General features: G+C 32.1%; 1 protein-coding gene across 1 annotated transcript in view; it reads right to left on the bottom strand.

Moving 5' to 3' along the window:
- LOC142328599 (myosin light chain 5-like) overlaps positions 1–14,166 on the bottom strand; it is a 37,131-nt gene extending 22,965 nt beyond the window's left edge. Inside the window, exons 1-2 of the mRNA XM_075372403.1 lie at positions 13,894–14,166; positions 2,092–2,418 (exon numbers count right to left, since the gene is read on the bottom strand). Coding sequence (XP_075228518.1) covers positions 2,092–2,418; positions 13,894–13,944 — 378 coding nt within the window. The 5' untranslated portion in view covers positions 13,945–14,166. The remainder of the gene's footprint in view (positions 1–2,091; positions 2,419–13,893) is intronic.
- Between the last annotated feature and the right edge of the window lie 10,936 nt (positions 14,167–25,102).

The raw sequence follows: 25,102 nt of genomic DNA, 5'->3' as shown, positions 1-25,102 counted from the left end.
TTTTTTTTTGTGATGAAAGTGCCTAGTTAAAAGAGATGTTTTACTTCCTAAGAGGTTAGTGTTGAGGGGATGATAGTTTTTGTAACACTTGCTATAACTCATAGACAGCCACAGGAATTTGAAGTTTCGTATTGAAGCTGCTCAAAAAATACAAAGAGATTTATTGAAAGATTTATCCAAAACTTGCTTGTTAAGATGTCAAAGGATGAAAAGTCTAATTTTGATTATTATTATACAAAAATTTTCTCTTTTGGAACTGAGTAATATCTTGAAAATCATCCAAGTGAATGAATGATTTTATTAACTACCAGAAAAATATGGAGATTACCTTTAAATACAGTTTATTACAGGAAACTTCTTGCTTACCACAACTTACCTTATTGGCAAGGTTTTAGAATATAGTTTTATTATTCTTATAAGGAGAATTTTATTTTTTAACTGTTTCACTTCGTGGATTTAAAAAAAATGCAACTATATAAGTATAGAGAAATGTTTTAAAAGTTTGAACCAGTGGATTTACATGACATTCTAAATTCATGTTATGAGCAACATATCCAATATTGAACTGTTTTTATTCTATTTTTTAAGTTTTTCCTTTAAAGTGTGGTGTAAAAAAATTTTAATTATTTCTGGAATAATTCACTACAGCTTTATATAGCTGCCTCAATGAATTTTGAAGCTTGGACTATGACGGGTAGTACAATCCTTGTTATCCAATTCAGCTTAGATTTTATGTGCAGAAGCTAATTACTTTCTTGTAAATACAACTTATTATTTATGTTATTGGATAATATTATGGATTTCTCTTAAGTACTCTCTGTTTCTGCTGTTTATATTTTATAAATGTTTCAAGTATTTTGCCATAAAAAGAAATGTTATGGTATATTTTTAAATATTATAAAAATGTAGGTTTATTCTCAACAGGTATTATAATTACGTCAAACGCTAAATGATAAATTAACTAACATTGTAATTGTCTTACATATATGAACATAGTTTATAATCTATTGTGATTTTATATATATATATATATATATCAAATTAAATTAAAAAATGTAATGTTGTTCAAAGTATTAGCTATACATTGAGATAATTAAAATTTCAAAAAATTGTGTTCTGCAATCCAGTACTAACACCACAGAATTGTGGTGTGGGCCCTACATCTTACAAAGGCCCATTCACTGTTATGTAATGAAGAAAATGTTATGCTAAAAGCATAGTAGAGTGATTTGAATTGTGACTGTTGCTGCTGTGGCACCAAGCTTCAAGATTGGTTGCGCTGCTTGTACATTAGTCTAGCTGTGCTGTCTGATGTGATCATTTATAAAAATTCATTCTTTGTAAGTTAATTGACTGATAAAAATGATTTTAAAAAATATTACTTAAATTTGAAACAGTTCATCATTTTATTTGTTGTTTTGGATGCAGACTGCAATATCTAAATTATATTTGAACTAAAAGTATTATTTAAAGTTACAAGTATATACAGTATGTAAAAAATTTAGGATGTGTTCAATTATAGTTCAATTTATATGTTTATAGTTTTACAGCTATAAATGTGTAAATTTTTTAAATTTACAAAGTGCATCTGGCTGTATTAGAAAATTGTTAATTATTATGATCCTATTTAGACTGAAAAGGTTACATATGGGTAAGATATTTAAAAAAAAAAATATGAAAGGAGTTTGAAACAACTCATGCAATATTGATATGCAATTAGAACAAAACAAGTTTACAACTTTTAGGCACCTAGATAGAATATGACTAATTATCTACACAATAAATATATTAACTACCTGCATAGAACTGTAACTGTAACTTATCTGTAATTTAACTGTAACTGTATTTCAACTTTTAACTGTAATTTATCTAAAGAAAATAGATATCAAATGTGTTTATTTATTTGCTTAATTTCTTAGTTATATACCTCTAACTAACTAACTAACTAACTAACTGATTAAGAAGTAGTGATTAAATATTACATACTATTTTGTTAATAGTATGTTATGAAATGGTGAAACTAGTTTTCTCAATATATTTACAATTTTTTTTTCTTTTATTAAAGAAATTCACCATTAATACGCTTCTTACCTCTTTTAATTGACGCATCTTTTCTTCATCAATATTATGTAATAGATCTATGTCTTTCTTTGATGCAGCTGGTGGAGCGACATAATCCACTTCAAGTAGGCTTTTACTTTCTCTTCTTTTCTGTTTTTCATCATTTTTCATAATTGATTTTTTTCTTGTTGCTTCTGTTTGAGCTGCCGGTTCAGGGACTGTATCTTCTGCTTCCTTTTCAGTGTCTTCTGCTGGTAATGGTGCTTCATTAGATTGTGATTGTTCTGATGTTTTCGCTGATTTTTTGCTTTCAGTTTTGGGAAGATCAGATGATTTTACTCCACTTTTCTTTTTTTTCTAAAAATAATAAAATGAAGATTTTTTGATTATTGAATGTCTTGTCTATCATTTATGTAAAGTTGTACCTGTAGATAATAATTTGTGTAAAGTTATGTAAATTAAGATTCCTAATGTTTTCTGAAATAGACATGTTTACTAGAAGTTTAAAGTTTGATAATGTTTTTAACTGAAACTTTATTATAAATAACGGATAAGTAATCCGCTTAAATATTTTTGTAGAATAATTTTATAAAGCTAATAATTTAAATTAAAAAAAAATATGGCTCTGGTTTGTCAGCTGGTCTTGGATTGAGGCAGTCAACATTAGAAATATTGAAAAATTCCTGAGTTGGGTATCTATAATCTTGATTTGCTGAATGCAACAGGGGTGAAAATCTGTGGAGTATGTGATTTTTTTTGTACTGGGATATAAAACTTATAGCATTACCTTGAAAAAATTAAGGAACTACTAGCATAATAAGAAAGCCTTTACTGCTTACCAGGAAACGGTGTCGTATTTATGAATATAATAAAATCAGTGGCCAGACTAAAAATGCAACACAAAAACGTTTTGCACTGAATAGTCTAAAAAGGTTTTTTTTTTTAAGTTGCACTAACTACTAAGTTCATCAATTAGGAAATATGTTGGGGTTGACTTGTTGTTTGTCAGATTCTAGCTGAGGCCATAGAAAAAAGGGCATAAGTGTTCTGGTTGATGGTAGAATGGAGGTAGAGCTCAAGGAATGCGGCAAATTGGCACTGCAGGTGATAGTTGGCTGGATGGAAAGCCATGGCTTGGAGCTGGTGCCACAAAAGAGCGAGTATATAACTCTAATGGGTAAAAGGAGAGTGGGCCCATAACACTCAAATTAGGTGACCACACCTTGCAGCCTAAGCATAAGGTTAAATATCTGGGGGTCACAATAGACCAGTCATGCAAGTTTAGCAAGCACATTCAGGAAAGCTGCAACAGGCCGAAGAGAATTCTAAAAACCCTAAATTGGCTGATTACCTCTCAGGTGGCACCAAGGGCCACAAAGCGTAGGGCTATCATGTCGGTGATAACATCTGTCTTACTGTACGCGGCCCCAGTAAGGGGTTACGGGGTGAGACTACAGCGAAACCTGACTAAGCTGCAGAAACGATCCCTACTGGGTATAATAATTGCATAAAGGACGGTATCGTACGATGCGGAATGCGTACTGGCGGCCATCCCTCTTGTCGACCTATTGATAAAGGAAAGAACCGAAAGATCGGAGGGCATTGATAAGTCAGAGTCGAGAGCCCATACCATCTGTAGCTGGCGGGGCAGATGGAGGCCTGGCAGTTGTCGAGTGAAGGAGGAGATTGATCACCGACCTGGAGATGGCTTAGAAGAGGTCATGGGAACGTGAACTTCCACTTCACACAAATGATACGGGACATGGGAATTTCGAGTTGTACCTGCATAGGATTGGCAGGCGCGACTTCTCCAGGTGTATGTTTTGTCCTGCACATGACACAGCGGAACGTACGGTCCAGAGTGAAGTGAACAACGTACGTAGGTTGGTATCGTCGATCTCAGATAGGAAGACCTGGTGTCTTACATTCTTGGTTCATCCAGTAACTGTAGAATATTTGATGAGTTCACCACGGTGGTTTTTCGGCGCAAGGATGTGGAGGGAAGGAGAAGGTGCTATTAGTGCTGTGCACTGATAGCGTAACTAGCCTAGATCTAGTAAGAACACCCCTCAATCTTGAGGTGAAGAAAAACTGACCTATGAGCAAGGGGGATGAAGGACAGCCCCTGTGGAGTCGCCGCGCGTTCGCACTGTAGATGGGCGGCGATAATGACCCACGAGGACTCTGGATCCCTCTGAGTTTGAAGGCACTTCACGGGGCTTTAAAGTGCTTAATTGCTAGGCCGACCCCGGGAGGGGGATTGGTAAGGTCGTTAGGTTTAGTTGGTAGGGCGCAGGTAAACATACGCGGTTAGGTTTTGTATGCCTTACGAAGTGGTAGCTACTCCTATGTACTTCCATTAGTTTATGGTTAATATATGATGAGTTTACTTTAATAAAAGTGTTGTGTCTTCAAAAATGATGGTTAATTGTTAATCGTACGAGTGCGGGTAAATTGCCTTTGTGGAATAACGACACAATAACGTTTTTAGTGTAGTGCTTTTTAGCAAACTTAGTGATTGAGGTTAGAATGGCTGGCTGGCTAATTAAGGCGGGACAGTTATTAACAATTCTGTTATAAACAGCTGTGCAGTTCCCAAACAGGAATTTCAAACAGTGATATTATTCTAAGTCAAGGTGAGTTACTAGGGGAAATTCCTTACTTTCAGTTTTGCTGTTCCTTTTTCTTTTTCTGTAGAACCCTTCCGGATCTCCATCGAGATCCCCGTCCCACCTGACCGCCACTTCTCCCCCTCTCAAATCTGACCCCAGATTTGAACAAATACATTTTCCGACTCCCCCTCATTTCCTCACCATGCCCTCTTCTCCAAACTAAGTGTGTGGGTACTCGAACTATCGGATGTTTGGTGTAGGGTTACATTCTAAACTCGTTTTATTAAAAATATTTTTTTGGTAAGAGATAATTTGCAAAGAATTACAAATTGTGGTTAATGTGGACCCTTTTCACACCACTTCTACACTACGACGTTCACTGGGAATGCATAGAAGGGCATCCAGTGAAAAGAAAGACGATAACAAGGCAGTTGAGTTGTCCGTGGCAGCAAAGATGTTGAGATGATGTCTAAGAAAATACCCAGTATTGGTGAATTTGCGGCAGCCAACAAATTGAAAAACGGGTCATGTTTTGACTTTTAAATCATCTACCACGGTGCTACTTGGGGATGAATTTGAAGAAGATAACAGGGTCGTGTACGTAGTAACTACAGACTCCACTAAAAAAGATCAGGAGATCTGCAATGAATTGATGGAGGGACTACGTAAAGATTCCATTACACCTTGGAGTTAACCTTTGGAGTTGCTGATGCGGAGGTTTTGACCAAGAAGCTTCTTGCCTTTGTTGGCTGGCAGCGAATTGTCAGGATTAAATTGTACTCGGAGCATCTCGGCTCAAGGGGTAGGTCCAGGGAGAGGCCTCGTGGACCCCCACGTGGCTTCGTGGACTTGCTTAAGCAAGTGAAAGGTGATATTGATGGGGATCTCCCTGAGATACTGACAGACCGGTGAGGTCCTCATCATAATAAAGTATGAAGGGCAGGAGGTTGATCGCTTCTGTTCCGGGAGAATTAGGTACAAACGTGTACTTACAAAGGACATAAACATGCTGTCTACCACCGAGGAGGTGATCGAGGCGTTGGTACCGTTAACGGAATTGGATAGTGATCAACTAAGGGGGATGATTATTCGAGACTCATTTGGGAGTACTAAGACGGAGACGGTGCTTCTGCCAGGCAGGGAGGCTGATGCGCTTTGTAAAAAAAGGTATAATCAAAATTGGCTGGGTCTTGTGTTGAGTGATCCCAGGTATTGAGTCAGACAAATGTTACAGAGGTTGTGTAGTAGGTCACAAGCAATAAATTGTGTCGGCCCAAATAGAAGAAGATGCTGCTTTATTTGCAGCAAAGATGGCCACTTTAAAGTAGGTTGTCCTGAATACACACGAAGGTCTGGACGCAGCACCGGAGGCCTAGGGTGTCACACCATGCGTGATGCTTGGGGAATCGTGAAGAGATTGGAGAAGTGCACAGACCTTTGTGCCTTTTAAATAATATGGCCAAGGTGGCCGAAAAGACGTTGGCGGCTCATTTGTGGGATAAGCTGCGTACTGGTGAGGGTATTCATGAACATCAATATGGATTTGTCAGGGGTCAATCGACCATCAAGATATTCGGGAAGGTGGTAGAGTGAGCCAGAACAGGAAGCCCTGGAGAACCAGGGGTATTCCGGCTCTAATATTGTTGGCTGTTCGGAACGCTTTTAGTTCGGTCTCATGGGTGAGCATTATAGATGCGCTGAGACAAAAAGGCATTAACGGCGGGTACCTTATGCGCCAGATTGGGCAATATTTACGAGATAGGTGGGTCTCAGTTGAAACAATTAAAGGTAGCTTTAAACTTCAGCTGTTTGGAGGGGGATTCCGCAAGGCTCTATCCTGGGGTTCCTCCTGTGGATCATTGTTATTAATGGGATACTCCGTGTTTTATTCTCGCAACAGACAACAGCCATTGCTTACGCCGATGATCTGGCGGTGATGGTTGGTGCAAAGTCTGAGAACTAAGTCCAGGAAAGAGGTAACGAGGCCTTAGCAACTATTGAGTCATGGCTTGAGCAGCGTGGTTTAGTTTTGTCTCTGGAAAAATGTCAACATATAATGCTGACTGGAAAAAGGAAACTGCGTCACATAAGGTTTTAGGTAGTCGAACACCGGATTCGGGGAATGGAGACTTATTAAGTATTTGGACTTATTTTGGATAAACGTTGCTCATTCAGTGAACATGTGGGATACGTTTGTAAACCTGCAGAAAGTACACTCGCGATGTTGAGACGACTTATGTCGGCCCAATTGACAGTAAGAGCTTCCAAAAAAAGGGCTATAATAACTGCTGTGACATCTATATTGTTGAATGCGACACCTGTTTGGAAAAGCGTAATACGCATTAAACAGAGTCTGAGCAGGCTCGTCAGTATACACAGATCTCTGTTGGGAGTGGTTACAGGATACCGTACGAGACCTTATGTATGCTGGCAGGCGTTCCACCAATAGTGGAACAGCTCCGAACTGTTGATCATGGAGCGGGGAAACAGGCATGATGGCATTTGTAAATCAGATGCGAGGTTAAATGTCATGCGATTGTGGCAAGACAAATGGCAGCAGGCAAACAAAGCTGTATGGACAAAATACTCATTTCAGACTTGCTGAAGTGGAATAGCAGGGCTTTCGGGGAGATGAATTTTTATCTCTCCCAGGTGTTGTCGTGCCATGGGTGCTTTGAGGCATATCTACATCGATTTGGCAGGAGAGAAACGCCTACATGTCTCTTTTGCGATGATGTTGATACAGTTGAGCATACTGTGTTCCATTGTATGGCTTGGAGTAGTTTACGAGAAGTTGCTGGTATTGATGGGCTACAGCCAGAGGACCCGATGTACTATATGTTAACGTCTGAGGTTAACTGGAGGTTGGTAGACGATTTGTTGCCGAAGCAATAAAGAAAAAAATATGAAGAGGAGCGACGATTAGGGCGATAATGTGTGTGCGTGTTAGGGATGGGTGGACAGCCCCAGTCGAGAGAGCCTACATGCCGAGATGTGCCGGTTTCGTTGATCGACTAGAGACTCCAGGGAAGATTTCGGATGATGGGTGTATATATATATATATATATATAAAAGGGATTGATTAACATGGGTGAGGGAATAAAAAATCAAAAGATCCGGCTCTGACTGGATGACCTGCCATGCCGGACGTATTGCCGGTAAGCGGGGAGACCATTTCGTGGCGAGGACGCGCTCCTGGGCTGTGCCAGTCTTTACCGGATGACCGGCCCAGGAGTGCAGGGAAAAAGAAAAGAAATTGTATACATACGCACTTCAATAACAAATAGCGGAACCTTTTACGAGTCCGACACTGCCCCATCGGGGCTTACGTAAATGGTATTCCCCCATCTCATCAATAAGAAAAAAAAGATTCTAGCTGAGAACTGAACTAGGAACTTTGGTGTAGCAAACAATTATATTGTTGTCTGTGCCACCAAAGTAATTTCTTATGAATGTGTAAAATTTAAAGAATCTTTTTTTAATTTAAAAAAACTTTTTACTTCCTTGTACGAAGTAAAGGAAGTAATGTGTTCGCAAAAAATCTCGGTTTTCAGATTTCAACGGAAATATCCATTTTGACTATCCCCGAATTTATTTTGACTAGTTTCGACGTGACTTTTGTACGTTCGTATCTCACATAACTCAAAAATGATTAGTCGTAGTATGTTGAAATTTTGGATTTAGGACTGTTGTAACATTTAGTTGTTACTTTCCCTTTTGATTGCAAAAGTGTCCAAAAAAGCCAAAAATCCCCAAAAATCTGGAGTTTGGTTTTTTCCTAACTGCAGTAACAAACTCTCATTGAAAGTTTTTCAATGATATATCATAAGTGGTACTTATTTTCATTGGTTCCAGAGTTACAGCCAAATAAAATTAATGAAATATTTGGATCTTACATGGTAAAGCACATTGGTTTGAATCAGACTTCTTTTCTTTAACTTTTTTTTTAATTTACATGTATTGATTTATTAATAATTATTAACCCGAGATTGTAAAAAAAATTACAGTAAATAATTCAATAATAACAATAAAAAAAAAAGAAAAAACTGAAATTATTAGTGAAATAAAATTTTATGTACTTTTAAAAATGTGTGTATGTAATTTAATAGGCATTTTTATTACATATGTGTATATGTAATAGATTTGGTGATATATCTGATTATTTAATATTAACTGAAAATTATAAATTAGAATCGCATTATTTTTTAATTTTCTAGGTTAATTTCTGTTTAATTTTATCTACATTAAAGTTAACTACAGAACGACTGAAAAATAAACCCTCACAAGGACAACATATACATTGAGGCATGCTGATCTTTAATAAATTATAAAAAATTCTTATCTTTTAGTTCATTATTCTGATATTGTTGGGACAATATTCTCCCTAAGTTGGAATTTATCATCATTCTGTTTGTTTTATGTTGCCAATCATTTAATTGCCGTTTGGTTTGATATAATTCTTCTGATCTTCATTTGTGTACATCTAGTTTTCTAGTTCAAATGTTCTAGTTTTCTAGTTTTCAAATGTTCTCTCTCTTTATATTCATTATCCCTCTTAATCTTTTTATTCTTTTCTTGGTCTTAACATTTTCTTCCTCTTCATATTCATCTTCTTGTTGTTTTTTTGAGATATATTTCTTCATGTTATCTTTAAAAAAATGTGTAATTTAAATAGGCATAAATGTGTAATTTAATAGGCGTACAAGGAAGTCATGTGCTGTCCACATCAAATTTTTTTTATTTGCTTTAATTTTACTTTTTAAGATTTTTAATAAAATGCTTCATGATTGAAGTACAAGAAAAGAGGGGCTACTAAACCCCATTTGAAATTTCTAGAAAGAAATATAATAAAGAAACAATTGTAATATTTTAAATATTTTGTTTCATGTTTTGTGTTATTATTATTATTAATATTTGAGACTACAAAAGTTCCCACATATTTTTTAAAAACTCTTATTCCCTGAATTTTTTTGCTGGAAAGCATCCTCAGCTAGAAGTAAATAAAAATTTTTTTTTTAGATTTCAGTGATTCAAACAAAAGTTTGCTATTAGTAATTTTTAAGGATTTAACTTTTGTTCAACGGGAATTCTGAACAAGTAAAAGCTAAAAAATATATTATTTGTCCAGAAGTAGATGAGCCCTAAGAAAATATTTTATGTAAGACACAGCTCAGACAACAATGACTTGACTCTAGTACATATTGTAAATCTCATTAAAATCTGTTTCACCGTTCTTGCTTGATCCACTGACAAATAGGCAAGGGTAAAGAATAGTAAGACAAAATTATCATTATCATATTAGGTATAATGATGATAACTTTGTCATTAGCAATAATTTTGAGTAATAAAAATACTGATTCAGAACTTATAGACACGTTAAATTTCCCAGTAAATATTTAATAACTGTCTGATTATAAAACTTTCAATGGTACAGAAATTGGTCAAAGGGTTTTGTTACTACAGATCTAACAGCTTTTGATTCTGTGTTACTATCCTCCTTTACAAGTTAGTGGTGTTATATAAGGTTTGCATTTTGTGTGACTGTAGGAAAATCTCAAAGCCAACTTTGCAATACATTTGGTATAGATGAATTCAATTTTAACCCTGGGTTAAAATCCTTAAGTTAAAAATGTTAAGAAAGGAATTAACGAGACCGAAGATCATTTACAATTAATCTGATAAACCTAAAGGCTGCTGAAAGGATTGGATAGTAAAAATTTCTGTTTGAAAAAAGTGGGAGTTTCATAGAACTGTTCCTATGGTACCTTTCCAGAGAGAAGTATTCTTGATTAAGAAAATTGTAACGGTGAAGATGAAGTAGAAATTATTCACTTTTTAAGGAATTAAAATCTTAAAATACTGAATATCTTGCCCAGCACCAAATGATGTGTTTACTTTAGTTCACTGTATTGCTTCTGAAATTATTAAGGTAATATTTAGTAGGGAAAGAAACAGAATGTAAAATAAAATGAAGTAGAATAGGGATTTGTGTAGGTTGGCATTATTTTAAGTAGAAACAGAAAGTGGGTAAGATTGCAGGAGAGATGATTTATAAAAGGTGATGAAAATGGAGAAAATTAAATAAATAAAATTCATTCAAAGTTCTGGTTATAATTAGATTGGGAGGAAGGAACCAAATATTTAGAAATCCAGTTTCAAGATTGAAATCTTATAATATATAAATAGAAAATGGTTGTACCTGACTTTAAAACATACCAGACTTTAATCCTTTAATGTTACGAATTAAAAATATGAATACCGCAAGCAGTTAAACCCTACATTTTATTCTGAAAATAATCATTTACAAAATCTATATAAATATATGAAACTAATAGCAAGCTTAATCACCTATCATTTTATATAAAAAGTAGTTTTTGAACCATAGATTCATCACCAGTTATTTAAATACTCTCTCTGGTAATGGATTTCCTGTGTTATTAATTAAAGCTGACAGGTATTATAATCATGATATCCTAGGAGTGTATTTAAATATTTTTGAATTAATGGATTCAAAAATAGTTTAATGTAAACTGGTAAGTTTATCTTAAGCTTTTGCTATTAATTTAGTGTATTTGTGGTGGTGTTTGTTAGTAACTAATAATTATAACACACTGGACAACAAGTGTGACAAATTTAGTCTGAATTAGTTTTCCAAATTCAATTATTGTTTTCATTTAGAAGTATGATTCTCAGGAAATAATTGAACAATATTTTGATAGTTTGAACAATTTTATAACTCATATGTTTAAAATGTAATATTTCTCATATCTACATAGTACCATTCCTACTTTAATTATGTTTGCAATTTAGAGACTAAAAAGTGTTGCCAAAAAATAAATATTGCTGTGTAAGTTAATAGTATAAATTGAAACTATTTGTATTATAAATATGTAATTTAATTGTATTCAATTACAATTAATTTAATTAATTGTATTTGAGAAATATTCATTTACTTCTCAATCCATTTTTAAACAGTTACATCATTTTTGATCAATTTTATTCTAAATAATTTCTGAATTGAAAAATAACTTTTAAATATGACTTATGTTTTATATAAGTTCTTTATTGATTTACTGATTGACAAACATCAGTGAAAATGTGCAAAACGTGATTTCTTCTAATATAACTACTTCCAGTTTACAATAAAAATTTTTTAAATAATATTAATATTTTTTTAATAATAAGTTGCATTACTAATAAATATATATACATAATTAAATTTGAAATCTTTACATTATAAATTTAGTTAGGTTAATCTGAAAAATTATCTCTAATAATTAATCTGTTAATAATAATCCATTGATTATCTCTAATAATTACATGGATATTATTGCTTTTTTCTAAATCATTATTATTTTGTAATTTTATTAATATTATTTAAAATGTTAATTAAATTACCATTTATGTGTTTTATTAAGTGGGTTTTCCTTTTTTCTCTGTCATTTTTGCCTTACTTGAATGTTAATTTCATGCTTGCGATCAGAATCTGATACATTTACTCCAGGACCATTTATCATGAACATTTTACTGTTATTCAGTTTGTTTAGGGTGCAATTGGGAATGGAAGGTGGTCAAAACAAGGTAATAATTTTTAAAAATTTGTGAAATAATGCTTTTTTTTAGAAAAAAAAATAGTAATTGTTAATAATATGAACAATTTGTTTTGTTTAGTCATTAAACATCAATAGTTGTCATGAATTTAATTCCTATTTACAAAATTTTGTTTTGTAATGTGTAAATATTAACAAATTTGTATAGAAATAATACTTAAAATTGTACATTACAACAGAAAATAAAATAATTTTTTTCTTTATTATATAATGAATTATACTGTTTTTGATGTAACAGTATTTTCCTTGTGGATTTTGGAAATAAATGTTCTGCATATGTAGCCAAGTTTTCTAAAACCTTTGGAAATAGAATGAATTTGAAGTAATCACACTATTAGAAACAGTTTGAACTACACAACATACCGTCTGAATTCATCTACAGTGATCTAGTTCTGTATAGACATTACATTACTTTAACTGAAATCTGTAGATGAATGGATGCGCATCATTTTTGATATATTTTCTATTCTGTTTTTTACATTATTGTACAAATTTAACTCTTAAAAAAGGATTAAACTTACATCAATTTTTATTTTTGAAAACATATAATTTACATTAAAATAATACAACTTTTAAAAGTATTTATGAATTAGTAATTCTCAGTGCACAATAAAAAAAAAGTAGAATTTTACAGTGAGTAGGAATTATTATTTTAAACAACCTGTTAAAAAAGTGAAATAAATAAATAAACAGGCAAAATATCTTGGAAGGTTTCCATTTAATGTGACATTAAAATAACAAAATTTCTTAGACAAATTTGAAAAACATACATTTAAATAAAATCTTAAAAATTAAGGCTTAAATCAATATCTAACATATTAAATATTTAATATGTGTTTAAATTTAAGTGTTTTAAATGCTTGCTGCATTGTATATTCTTTTCACCAAAAAAATAATATGTATACAATCAGTTTTATAATTTTAATGGGCAACAACCAGAGAAGTTATTATTACCAATTATTGAGAAAGAAAATTTTATTACCAATAAGGCCATTGAGATTTTAGAAAAAAGATTCATCTATATAGATTATTTTGGAAATTACCCATGATTCGATTCCCTGTGGTGGTACAGTATTCCTGTAGAGCAGAAAGTTATAATAAAATAATTGGAAAGTTATCAAATTATCAAAGAAAAAAAACTTTTTTCATAGAAGGAATTTTTTTTTTCTAACAGAAGTAAACGATTTCTCTACTGTATTTCATTGACATACCCATTGTAGAAAATTCTCAGAAATTTGATTTTTAAGTGTTAGATTACTAATTTGCCAAATAAGCTCAAAGTTTGTGCATGGGAATATGTTATAAAACATTTGTAGCATTGAAAACTGCCAAGCTTAACCAGACTTTGAAACCAGAACTGATAGACAAAGATGTTACCACTCCACCACCAAGATCAGCGAGTACTGTTTGGTCAACAAGATTTAGAGTATTATTTGTTAAAAAATGACAAGTGAAGGAATTTAACAAAAAAAAAAAAAAAAAGAAAAAGTAGTTTATTTAGTTCAGTCTGGATAATTAAAAATTAAGCAAAAAAAAAAAAAAAACAAGAAAACTAATGTTTTTAATTTTATATTGTAAAGACTAAGTCCTAAATTATGTAAAATATTTACCTTCTCTTTTGGTGGTTGCTCTGGAGGTTGAAGCGCACTTTGATCTGACATTTTTTATGTACCACACTGATAACCAAAGTTTATGGCTATCAAATTTTCTTCCTTTTAAAATGTATTGTATTTTATAATTTAAAAAATAGCTTTACCAACATTTCTTAAATATTAACTGTAGGTAGCAGCAAATTTAAGCAAGAATGATGATTTCCTTAAAATGATGATACTAGTTAAATACAGTGAGGCTTGATAGAATCTCAAGGTGGGAATGATTGTGTCCACACATTTCACAAGTTGAGTCTTCTCCTACCCTTCCAAGTTCTTCCTCCTCCTCCATACCCATCTTAAGTCTCTTTCCTCCTTCTCCAATTTCATTATAGCTTATTCCCTTTCTTAAATATATTTGCTTCTTTTTTACCATTTTATTCTATATGAACTGCAAATACATTTGCATAGCCTACACTCAACTACACAGTTGTTAGTTCAGTTACTATATTTTTCATTTCCACCTTTAAAATGTAATCCATTTATTAAAAAAATTTTTGATTAAATTTATTTTCTGAAGAGATTTTCTTGATTTAGATTATCTTTAACTGACTATGCCTAGAGAGGAGTAATGAATCCGGGTGGTATATTTATTACCTACAACTTCAGAACAGCTGCATTGATTTTCATTTAACAAGAATAAAACAAATCGCATCTTTTACCTATATCTTTTTTTAGTGTACCTTCATTTCATTCCTACATTATAACAACTTGGTTGTAATTCCTAAATTAGCTGTATTATTACAGTCAGTTTACTGAAGACATTTGTTAACGGAAGTGGTTTTAACACAAGACACTGAATTATCATAGAAACCATTCTTTTAAGAATTACTTAATTCTTAATTTATGATTATAATCTCACTATTAAAGTCCTGAATAAATCCATTTATAGGTTTTTAAAACATTCATATCATCTTTCAAAAAATTTCAATTGTGTTTTTAACATTTAAAATGATTCAATGGCTCATTTTCAAAATACAGGAGTTTTTTTTTAGCTAAATTAGCAGCACCTTTGATTACTATGAATCAAAATATGCAATCAAAGGTGCTGCTAATTAACTTTGAAGTCCTTCTGGAAGATAAAGTTTAAGTTTTTTGAAAGCAAATTATTTAAAATTTATTAAGTGAAGTAAATTTTATTTCAAACTGACATTTTGTCTAATTATTTGTATGTTAGTGTCATGATATCAAATACATTTTCTGATTTTTTTTAGAAATTTAGTAGTGAAGTTCTTTGCTTTTAGGAAAAATGATAAGTACGTAACAATTTTTTATAAATTCGTTTTTCAAAATTTTTTTTAGACAGATGTTTTTTTGATGGTCTGGTGAGGGGAAGGAGAGTAACTCTTTGTCACTAAGCTACCTCTGGTTGGTCTACTCCTGATTTCACACACTGTTTCCAGTCTGTATTTCAGTTGCAAAGTGTTAGATACTTTACTTTTTCATATTTTATTTTGTTCTAAACATAAGATGTTTCACCAAGACTATTTCCTCATTGTTGTACAGAATCATGCATTTCTCAGTACATAGTTAAAAAATACTTAAACTTATCCTGATTTTTCAGTGCAGTTATTCTTTTTATAAGTTTCTACTTTGAGGTCCTATAATTCTTTTTTGACACAGAAAATATTCTGCAGTCAAATATGAAAAAAATTTTCTTTTTGCACTTAACTTAAATTTTCTGGAAAATACAGAAGCTGTTCATTTTTTTGTGGAGTAGTTTATATTTCTTCACGTATATTATGAACTTTTTTTAATTTATGGTTATACGAGTACCTGTAAAGCAAAGACCGTTTCATTGTAAAAAAAATTATTCTGAAAATTTTATAAATACTTTTTATTTCTCTTAAACTACATACATACCTTGTACTACTTCTCTACATAATCGCACATGAATTAAGACATTTATCATAGCGAAACACCAGCTTCAATACCCTTGTCATATTCTTCTGCCGCCATTCCATTTAGCGACTGATTTACAGCATTTGTAAGTTCATCGTCACCCGCAAATTGCTTACCACTCAAATATTCTTTCAATTTCCCAAACAAATGGTAATCAGAAGGATCTAAGTCCGGAATATATATGGATCGTAAATATCCCATCGAAATTTTTTCTGTAAATCACGTGTCGGACCCGCATTACCGTGCAGGAGGACGACGCCGTCGGTCAGCCGCCCAGGTCGCCGATTTTGATTGGTACGCCGTAACTTATGTAGAGTTTTGCAGTAGGCTTTTGTGTTTATAGTCGCTCCACCTGGCACGAAATCAATCAGCAGTACGCTAAACCGATCCCAAAAGACAGTGACCATCAGGTTGCGTCTGTAGCTTGACCTTTGTTGGTCTGGTTGGTGATTGAGGATGACGTCATTCATTTGGCTACCGTTTACTCTCTGGCGTGTAATACGAAATCCATGTTTCATCGCCGGTAACAATTGAATTAAGGAACGCATCACCTTTTTCTGTGTAGCGCATCAAAAATTCATAAGCAGATAACATTTCGAATTTTTTTGTGACGTTTCGTTAAGATGTGCAGCACCCAACGTGCACAAACCTTTCTGAAGCCTAAACGGTCATGAACAATGTGACAACAGCTTTTGAAACATCAGGAAAAAGAAGGGCCAGGTCGGAAAAAGTTGAGCGACGATCTTTTCTCATTTCATCATCGACGCGTTTCAACAAGTACTCGGTGATTATCGAGAGCCTCTCTAAAAGTTCCTCATCGTGCACATTAATTCTGTTATTTTTAAACCTTTCACATCATTTTCGGACGTTTCTTTCATTCATTACATTATTACCGTACACAGCAACCAACCCGCCTATGAATATCAGCCGGCTTAACGTTTTTATGGTTTAAAAAATTATGACCACGTATTTCACAGTAGGCGGCAACATCGATTTTCCTATTCATTATATAACGTAATAACTCACACGTAAACAATGATACTACAAAGCGATAACTTACAGACAACAATGCAGTGTGTACATTACTAGCGTGGCCATGAACGACACAGGTTCGCCAATCTTAAGGAGAGAAATTTCCCAACGATCTTTACTTTAGAGATATCGCTCGTAAAATCGATTCAGGTACTAATCCACCTGCTTGTCGAACTTCTGCTGTATTTAAGAGCTTAGGATCATTATTGTAGACATGATATATTTCAGTTTTTGTAGTATTTTGTATTTCAAAAAATAAAAACCAAAAAGAAATGAAACAGCTGTTTTTTTGTTGTTTTTTTTTAAATGAATATATTTAGCAGAATTCTTTTTGTAGTGTTTTATATGTATTGTTATTTTTTTTTATTCCATTTATTTATTAGATCGGTGGGACTTAATTAACAATAATGAAGAAAATTCATAATTAAATAACAGTAAATTAAATTAAATGTAAAAAATTTTTAATTTAATTTAACAGTATAATTAAATTTTAAAATTTAAAATTAATTAAAATTGTTGCAGTAAAATTCATAAAATCATAAGAACATTAATCATTTTTATTTAGCCTAAATTTTGTCTGATACAGTGCAAATCATTCCAGTGTTCATGCTGTCTTTCCTGAGATGAATCACCCTGCATAAGAGACACGGAAAAAGGGAAGATGGTCAGTTTTAGTGGTTTATGTAATATTTAAGATAACTTTTGGTTATCTAAAATAATTCTACTTTATTGTTAACAGTAAAATGATTAAAATAAAACCCAACAAGTAATAAAAACAGTTTTTTTGTTATTTTATGCAGATCAGGATTATATTTGTAGTGTTTTATTAGTATTGTCTTTTTACCTGTGTCGCATTTACTAATTTATTATTGTTATTTTTGTGTATCATTAACAATACTTGTATATTTTTTTTGTGGTTTTTATTTATATTTAATTTTGCTAGTTTTGCCTTATCTGTTGATTGTAATTATTTTGTTTGGAATCAAAATGCACATTTAGTTTTAAATTTCATTTTTTTCTTAATGGTTGGGGGGTTTTTTTCCTTTCAGTTTTATGTAGAAAAAACATTGCTTTATAATAGTAGTCAATTATTCTCATACGCTATAGACGTGTTAATGGGTGTAAAGTCATTGAGTTTTTCTATGCAATAAGTTAATCAGCATGAGTTTTAATATATACGTTTAAAAGCTTTTACAAATTTAAAAATTTGATAGTTTTTCCTATATTTGCTAAATATTAACGTAGTCTGGGTAATGAACAATTACCGTAAGTTATTTATAACTGTAGTTACCTAAACGTTAGTGACTATGTGGTTTAAATTTCTAGTATAAGAATTCCAGTTTCATACTATTTTAATTGAAACTAGTTTATGTGATGTTTAGATTTAATACAGAATAAAATGTTTTTTAGTTGACATTGAAGACAAAATTCTGCACCAAAATAAATTGTATATAAATAAATATTTTACATATGAAGAACATTCACAAATTTTTATTCATAATGTTTTAAATAGAGTGCGTGTCTATTTATATTTTGTTTCACGAAAGCGTGCAATAAACCAAAACATAGCAGTATTATATGATTCTAATTTAATTTAATTTAGCGCAATTCATCCGAGAAAAAAACACTTGTCTTTACTTTTAACATAAAAATGAAGTAAAAATAACCTGTGATAAAAAATTAGAAAATTTTGATAAAATGATATATTTACCTTAAAAATTTGAAGAAAGTACGTTACCGCTATATTAAACTTTCATCAAGTAAAACGGAAACAATTTTTTGATTTTACGATTTCATATTCGTAATAATATATAAAAATAATATTTTAATTTAATTTTATTTTTATTTTTAAAAGTTCTACTTTTCACATGCCTTCACGCTGTACGCAATTTTAATAATTCGGAAAATACCTATTTTCGGGTCGAAGCGTTTGGAATTATCTTAGCCAACGGTACTGCCCATTATCCGTCACTATGACGAATCCTTCAGCACAATTTCAACTATTTTTTTAAACCGCTACATAAAATTGTCACTATTCATTTTATCTTGATATTCTTGGGAAGATCTGGAATATTCATAAACCACCGTTCAAAACCCATTTTCACTTCAAACGTGCGTTACTATTAGTCGTTTATCTTCTCCAGCCGGGGTTTTCACACCAATTGACAAACCTTTCATAAAAGAGCCTCTATTTCTTTATCTCACCATACCTTTTCAATCGTTTTCACACGCTTTCGAATCTTTTTAGGGCTAACATGTTTACCATCAAATTTTCCGTTTCTTTATTATACTAGAGATTGTTCTTTTGCAAACTACTGTTGCTCTAGTTGCTCTCCGAGATATTGCTCGGAGAAACAGTTTCAGGATTATCTTGTTTTAAGGTTAGGTATGCGTTGCTGATTACTTTTTTTAGGAGCTACTTGAGGGTTTCCGGTTTATGTTTCACGACAGAATCACTCATTGTTAAAGACTGATTGGCACAAAAACACAAGATAAATTAAAATTAATGAAAATATCACTGAACAAGACTTTTATAAAAATTAATTATATAAATGTATGGTACCGTAACACAATAACACAGAGTGAAATACGTTCTTTCAAAGAATTGAATAATTTTGTGAAGCATTACAAATTATGTTATCTTTATTAAAAGTAAAACAGACAACAAAATTTTTAATTGCTTATCATCGGCATTTCACAGCACCAGACAAGAGATAGTTTACAGTAGATTATTATACGCATAAAACAATAACTGCATGTGGGAGTGGCAGAATGATTCAGCCTAAACTACTGAGATAATACTAATTCATGCTAAGGTCATATTTATAACTGCTGCACCGTTTCCTGAGACGGACCTTAGTGTTTAAAATGACAAAGATACAACCACCTTTATGTGAATCCTCTATTCAGTAGTCAGTCTCTCTTTCACTCTCACTCATACTCTCTCTCTACACCTCTATTTCATCTTTTCCTTTAATATTTTTCTCTTATGTATGTAGATCTCACTCATCTAGTGCTTAAACATTCCATTTAGTTAAGTTCATATTTTAATATAGTATATATTTTATTATGTTTTTTCTTTGCAGAAAACACATAATTTATTTTATAGTCTATGATGACTATAAAAAATTTTAATATAAAAATGGCTATAAATATAAATAATACACTAAAAAAGATTTTTGATAGCAATAGTTATGGTACATACAAAGTAAAATGTAAACACAATGCAACATACACTGGACAAATGTGAAGAAAATAAAAATTAAGATATAATGAACACATGAGATCTTTTAAAAATAAAAAAAAAATGATTTTAATTATGAAACACATTTAATAAACGAAGGACATAACCCAATGAAAATGGAAGAATCAACAAAATTAATTCACAAATGTATTAAGGAAGATGAGTGAACGTTTAGAAAATCTAGAAATCTTTAAATTAAAAAGTTACAATAAAACAATCATAAATGAATAGATGAATAATCAAGTGAATGTACTTTTCAAGAATCTCAATTTATTGAAAGCAGGAAATAGATAAATAAAATTAAATTATAAGTGTAATCATTAATAATAAATAAACAAGAAGGCCAGATAAGGCATGATGTTAAATATAGGGAGGGGAGTTGCCTAAATGCTATATAAAAATTAACAGAAATTTAAAGTATCAGTACAATAAGAGATAATGAATGAAGCTAAAAAAGGTAAGCAGTATTAAACATAGAAACTATAGTGATCTTAGCGGAAAAGATAATACCAATTATTACCTTAACACCAATCTTGTATAATAATAATTTTATTTGCTTACAGAATGATATTTGTGTGTAAAAATATTTTCATAATTGTCTTACTTATTTGATAATTCAGAATTTAAAGCTTTGGGACAATACAATAACTGAAATTCATTATCTAAAAAAAATTTATTTCTAAATGAAATTGGATTGTTTTATTTTTTTGAATAGACACAACAGTTTTACAAATTATCCATTTAATTTTACATTCTATGCATTTCTTGAAAGTAAAAAAAAAAAAAGTATAAATTAAACAAGAATAAATATACAAAAACATGGTCAAATTAATTGTACAGAGTTGATAAAAAGTTCTTTTTAATTTTTGATGAAAAACAGGTTCTTATAATTACTGAAAACTTCAGTTTAGTGGGCCTAGATTTTAGTCATGGCAATATAACTATAAAACATACTGATAATTTTAAATACAGTTGTAGAGAGAGAGAGGTTCTATTTCTTCTAGTGGTTCTATTGTAAATGTTTTCTATAAAATGGGAGGATTATTATTGCATTTCAGAATTTTTTAATAAGAAAATTGAAAAAAAAATTAATTGGAAAACTTAAAAATCTAATACATTACTCTTTAAACAGAGACTGAGGAAGTCTCTAAAGAAGCTAGAGTGAAAGCTAGCTCAAATGAAAGTAATGTTTTTATAAGTTTTTCATATTAAAAACTGAATTATAGTCGATTTTTAAAAATGTTCCTAATTTTTAAAATGTATTATATATTTTGGTAATCAAATATAAAAAAAAAATAAATATGTAGCTGTGTCTGCAAAAGTAAATATTACACAATTGCATATTTGATGTATATTTACTACTGATTTCTCCAAAGGTGTATAAGAAAAATTTCCACATACCTAGTAAGCTTTCAATAGCAGTTTGAAAAAACCCGCCAATATAACAAAAAATCAATAGTTGCAGTTATAATGTTTTAGAATCTACATGAGACTGCTTGTCTCATAAAGGTTTTTTCTGAATAGTGTTTCTTAAGTTACATTATTTTAGTGCAACAGTATAATGGTAACCCTTAGAATAGGTTACTTTTCCTTTTTGTATGTTTTAAGTTTTTCAGACATAAAGTCCATTTTAAAATCCAATAAATAAATCCTAAGAGAAAACTTAACATACAACATTCAAATAGTAAAAAATAAATTTATAAACAAATAAAACTAACAGATCTGGATATGTGTCTAACACGCGAACCTGCATGCATGTTTGTGAATATATATATATATATATATATATATATATATATATATTTTCTTTCACACTAATATAAGTTTATATACGTATGTTAGTGTATTATAATCTGGTATTCTGTTTATTTTGTTTGAATAAAAAGAATTGCATTTCTTGGAAAATTACTTTGCAAGATACCCAATAATGCATTACATTTTTAAGATAATTGTGTTTGTAATTTGCTTAAAATTTAAACTTAATCTTTATTTTGATTTAAATAATCTATGACATTATTTTCTTTTAAATAATCAGGTTTATTAAATAAATAAATCAATTAGTTTAAAGTTTCTTACACAAGATATGTGTTGTGATTAATACCAATAATATAGCACCTCATACACAGTAAATGAGTTTTAACTGGAGTACAAAATATATCTCCACCATTGAATGATAGACAACATAAATTTCTGCAAAATTTTGAAGCTGAATTTCTAAAAAAAAAATTGTGTTTTTGATAAAATCTTAAATGTTATTAATTATTATTTTTAGATGTATATATTTTTAGTGCCTTCAAGCAGTCTAAGAATTATTGAAAAGTATTTATTCTTTTTGAAGTTCAAAATTGAATTTATTAGTAGCAGTTGATACAGTTCTGATGAAACTTCAATTATTTATTGTTGTGCTGATACTACAGTTTTTGAACATTAGCACAAAAAAAGAAGAAATTGTAAAATTAATTCACTTTCAAAGTATATGAAGATGTTCTTTCTAATATTGTTTTTTAGAAATGTTGTGCTACTCCCCTTTTTAACAGTGTAGGAGGCAGTACTATTACTGATGGTACCCATTTTGGAGTGGTTTAGAGGTATGCACTTTTGTTTGTGATAGTATGTGCTTTGTTTATTTAGCATGATTTTTTATTGATATGTTGGTGAATTTCATTAATAGAGATTGTTGATTTTTATGACTTTGTGGGTTCGGGGTTTCACTCAAAAGAATGATGGGAAAAATCTAGGCCCACGGTGTCTATTGCCAGCTGTAAAAGATGACTAAAGGGCAGCTGTTTGTTGATCTTACCCTTCTTAACTATCTTTCTTTCTCTTTCTTCCTTATTTCCTATTGTTATATCTCTTCGTGTAACTCTCCTATCATGGCTGATGTAATGTGTTTACTGACTGTAACCCAAGGTGGAAACTATCATGCCAATGGGTGAATGGCTGTACATAATAAGTCTCAAATGATGTCCTCTTGGTACCTGGGTGAATCCAGTTACCTAGTCTCTGTATGTGTCAACTCTGCAGAGGTGGTCCTGTCTGTTCATGGTGTTTGGAACTAAAATTACATTATAGGAAATTATTCCTATGATAGTTGGTGGTCCATCTAAAAAACCACAAAACCCTATCTTGTGAAAAGACCTCATTCAGCATTGTCTGAACAGGATAACAGTTTCGTTGAAGATAATATTTTAAATGGTGACGCACTCTGTCCACAATATAAAAATATCAGATATGAAGTTCTTAAAAAAAAAAATCAGAAAATCGATCGCCTTTCATGATCAATAAATTAGTAATGGGTTCAAGTTGTTTCCCAAAGATCTCAGGAAATTAAGAGATGGATCGGTACTGATTGAGATGTTTATTGACGAGCACAGCCGATTCCTTTTACATCTTATTAATATTGGCGATATAAGTGTATGCTATAAAACCTTGAGTACCAGCCAATGAGTAATTTTTTGTAGGGACTTTCTGGAAATCGACATTACCAAAATTGTCAATGAACTTCGTTTGCAAGGTGTTGTAGAGGTGAAGCGAATAATGAAACCTCAGAGTAGGAAGGAGGGACGTACTTCCTCCGTTATATTAACGTTCAACCATCCCACCACTGAGGAAAATAAAAGTAGGTTACCTGCACTTCGAGTATGGCAATTCATCCTAAACCCACGCCAATGCTTCTAGTGTCAAGGGTATGGCCACATTGCAACATCTTGTCTGAAAACTGTGATATGTGCTTGATCTGATAAAGAAGGGTACAATGACACTACACTAACTGCCAGAAGATAGAAAAATGTGCTAACTATGGTAGATCACATTCAGCTCGCTCACCGAGATTGCCTCCAACCTTTAAGGAAGAGAAGGTTCTCAAAATTTGTACCGAGCAGAAGCTCTCTTTTCTGGCCGCACGTAGAGAAATGAAAAGATGCTTCACGAAACATGATCAAACTAGACAACTTTTTCGCAGCTGCTACACCAATGCATGCCCCTCCAAATGAGGGTAATCAACAGTGCGGATCCTGTAGCAAGGTAAAAAAAACTTGTTTAAATGTATAGTTGCTTCACTCAAAGCCACTATTTCAGAGCTAATTAGAAAATTCAGAAGTCAGTAGTTGCAGCTAGTGAAACCACAGATAGTAGGATCCATTCAAAAGATCCTGCTTGTAAGGTTTTGCTGTGAAGGCAAAACCTACCTGTAAAAGGCAGGTGTCGATTATATGGGAAGCCATATAGTAGGTTCCCTGTTAAGGAAGCCTACACAAATACTCCCTCTAGATGTCCTTTCCAGCGTCCCATTTTTCAAAATCTCTTCCTCCACCGCCTTGTGTGCTGGAGGATATAGTTGAGGAACCACTTCTTTTGAATTTATTAAAATTTAAAAATTCCAAGAAGAAAAATTGGATTACCTACAGTAATTAATTTTATTCACATGGTTCAATCTGTACTATGAACGACGTCAGGATGATTTTCATATCTGTGGTTACCAAGTCTTTTGTTATGATTGTCCTACAAAGGATTTGGTTACTGAAGGGTGTAGACAATTTGTCTACAGTTCAGAAGCATACACTTCATTTTGGGCACAGAAATCTTTAAATTTTGTCAATCCAGCCCCCTGCAGCTGACAAGGCTGCTTGCGCTCTTTCTTCTAGCTGTGAACGTGAATAACTACGAACTAAAAGGAGACAGTCATCGAAGAAAGCCTGGGCCGTGACCTCTTCTGGGAATGTCAATCCCAGAAATACGTCAAAAACCGGTTCCACAGCAGAGGACCGAGAACGGAACTCTGCGGGCTTGCCTTGGTCACGGAATTTTCTTCCACAACTGGACACGCACCCTTAAACAGAGCTGTGTGATTAGACAAATAGTCACCCAATCCGCCTGTAGGGCTTCGGGACACATAGCGGTGTTCCAACTCATAGAGAACAGAACTCCAAGACAGGGAAGGAAATGCTGCTTCTACGTCAATAAAAATGGCCAAAAAATATTTACAGTTGCCGC

The sequence above is a fragment of the Lycorma delicatula genome, chromosome 1 (genome assembly GCF_047948215.1).
Source record: "Lycorma delicatula isolate Av1 chromosome 1, ASM4794821v1, whole genome shotgun sequence".
NCBI classification, from domain to species: Eukaryota; Metazoa; Arthropoda; class Insecta; order Hemiptera; family Fulgoridae; genus Lycorma; species Lycorma delicatula.
This window is presented reverse-complemented; position numbering and strand designations above follow the sequence as displayed.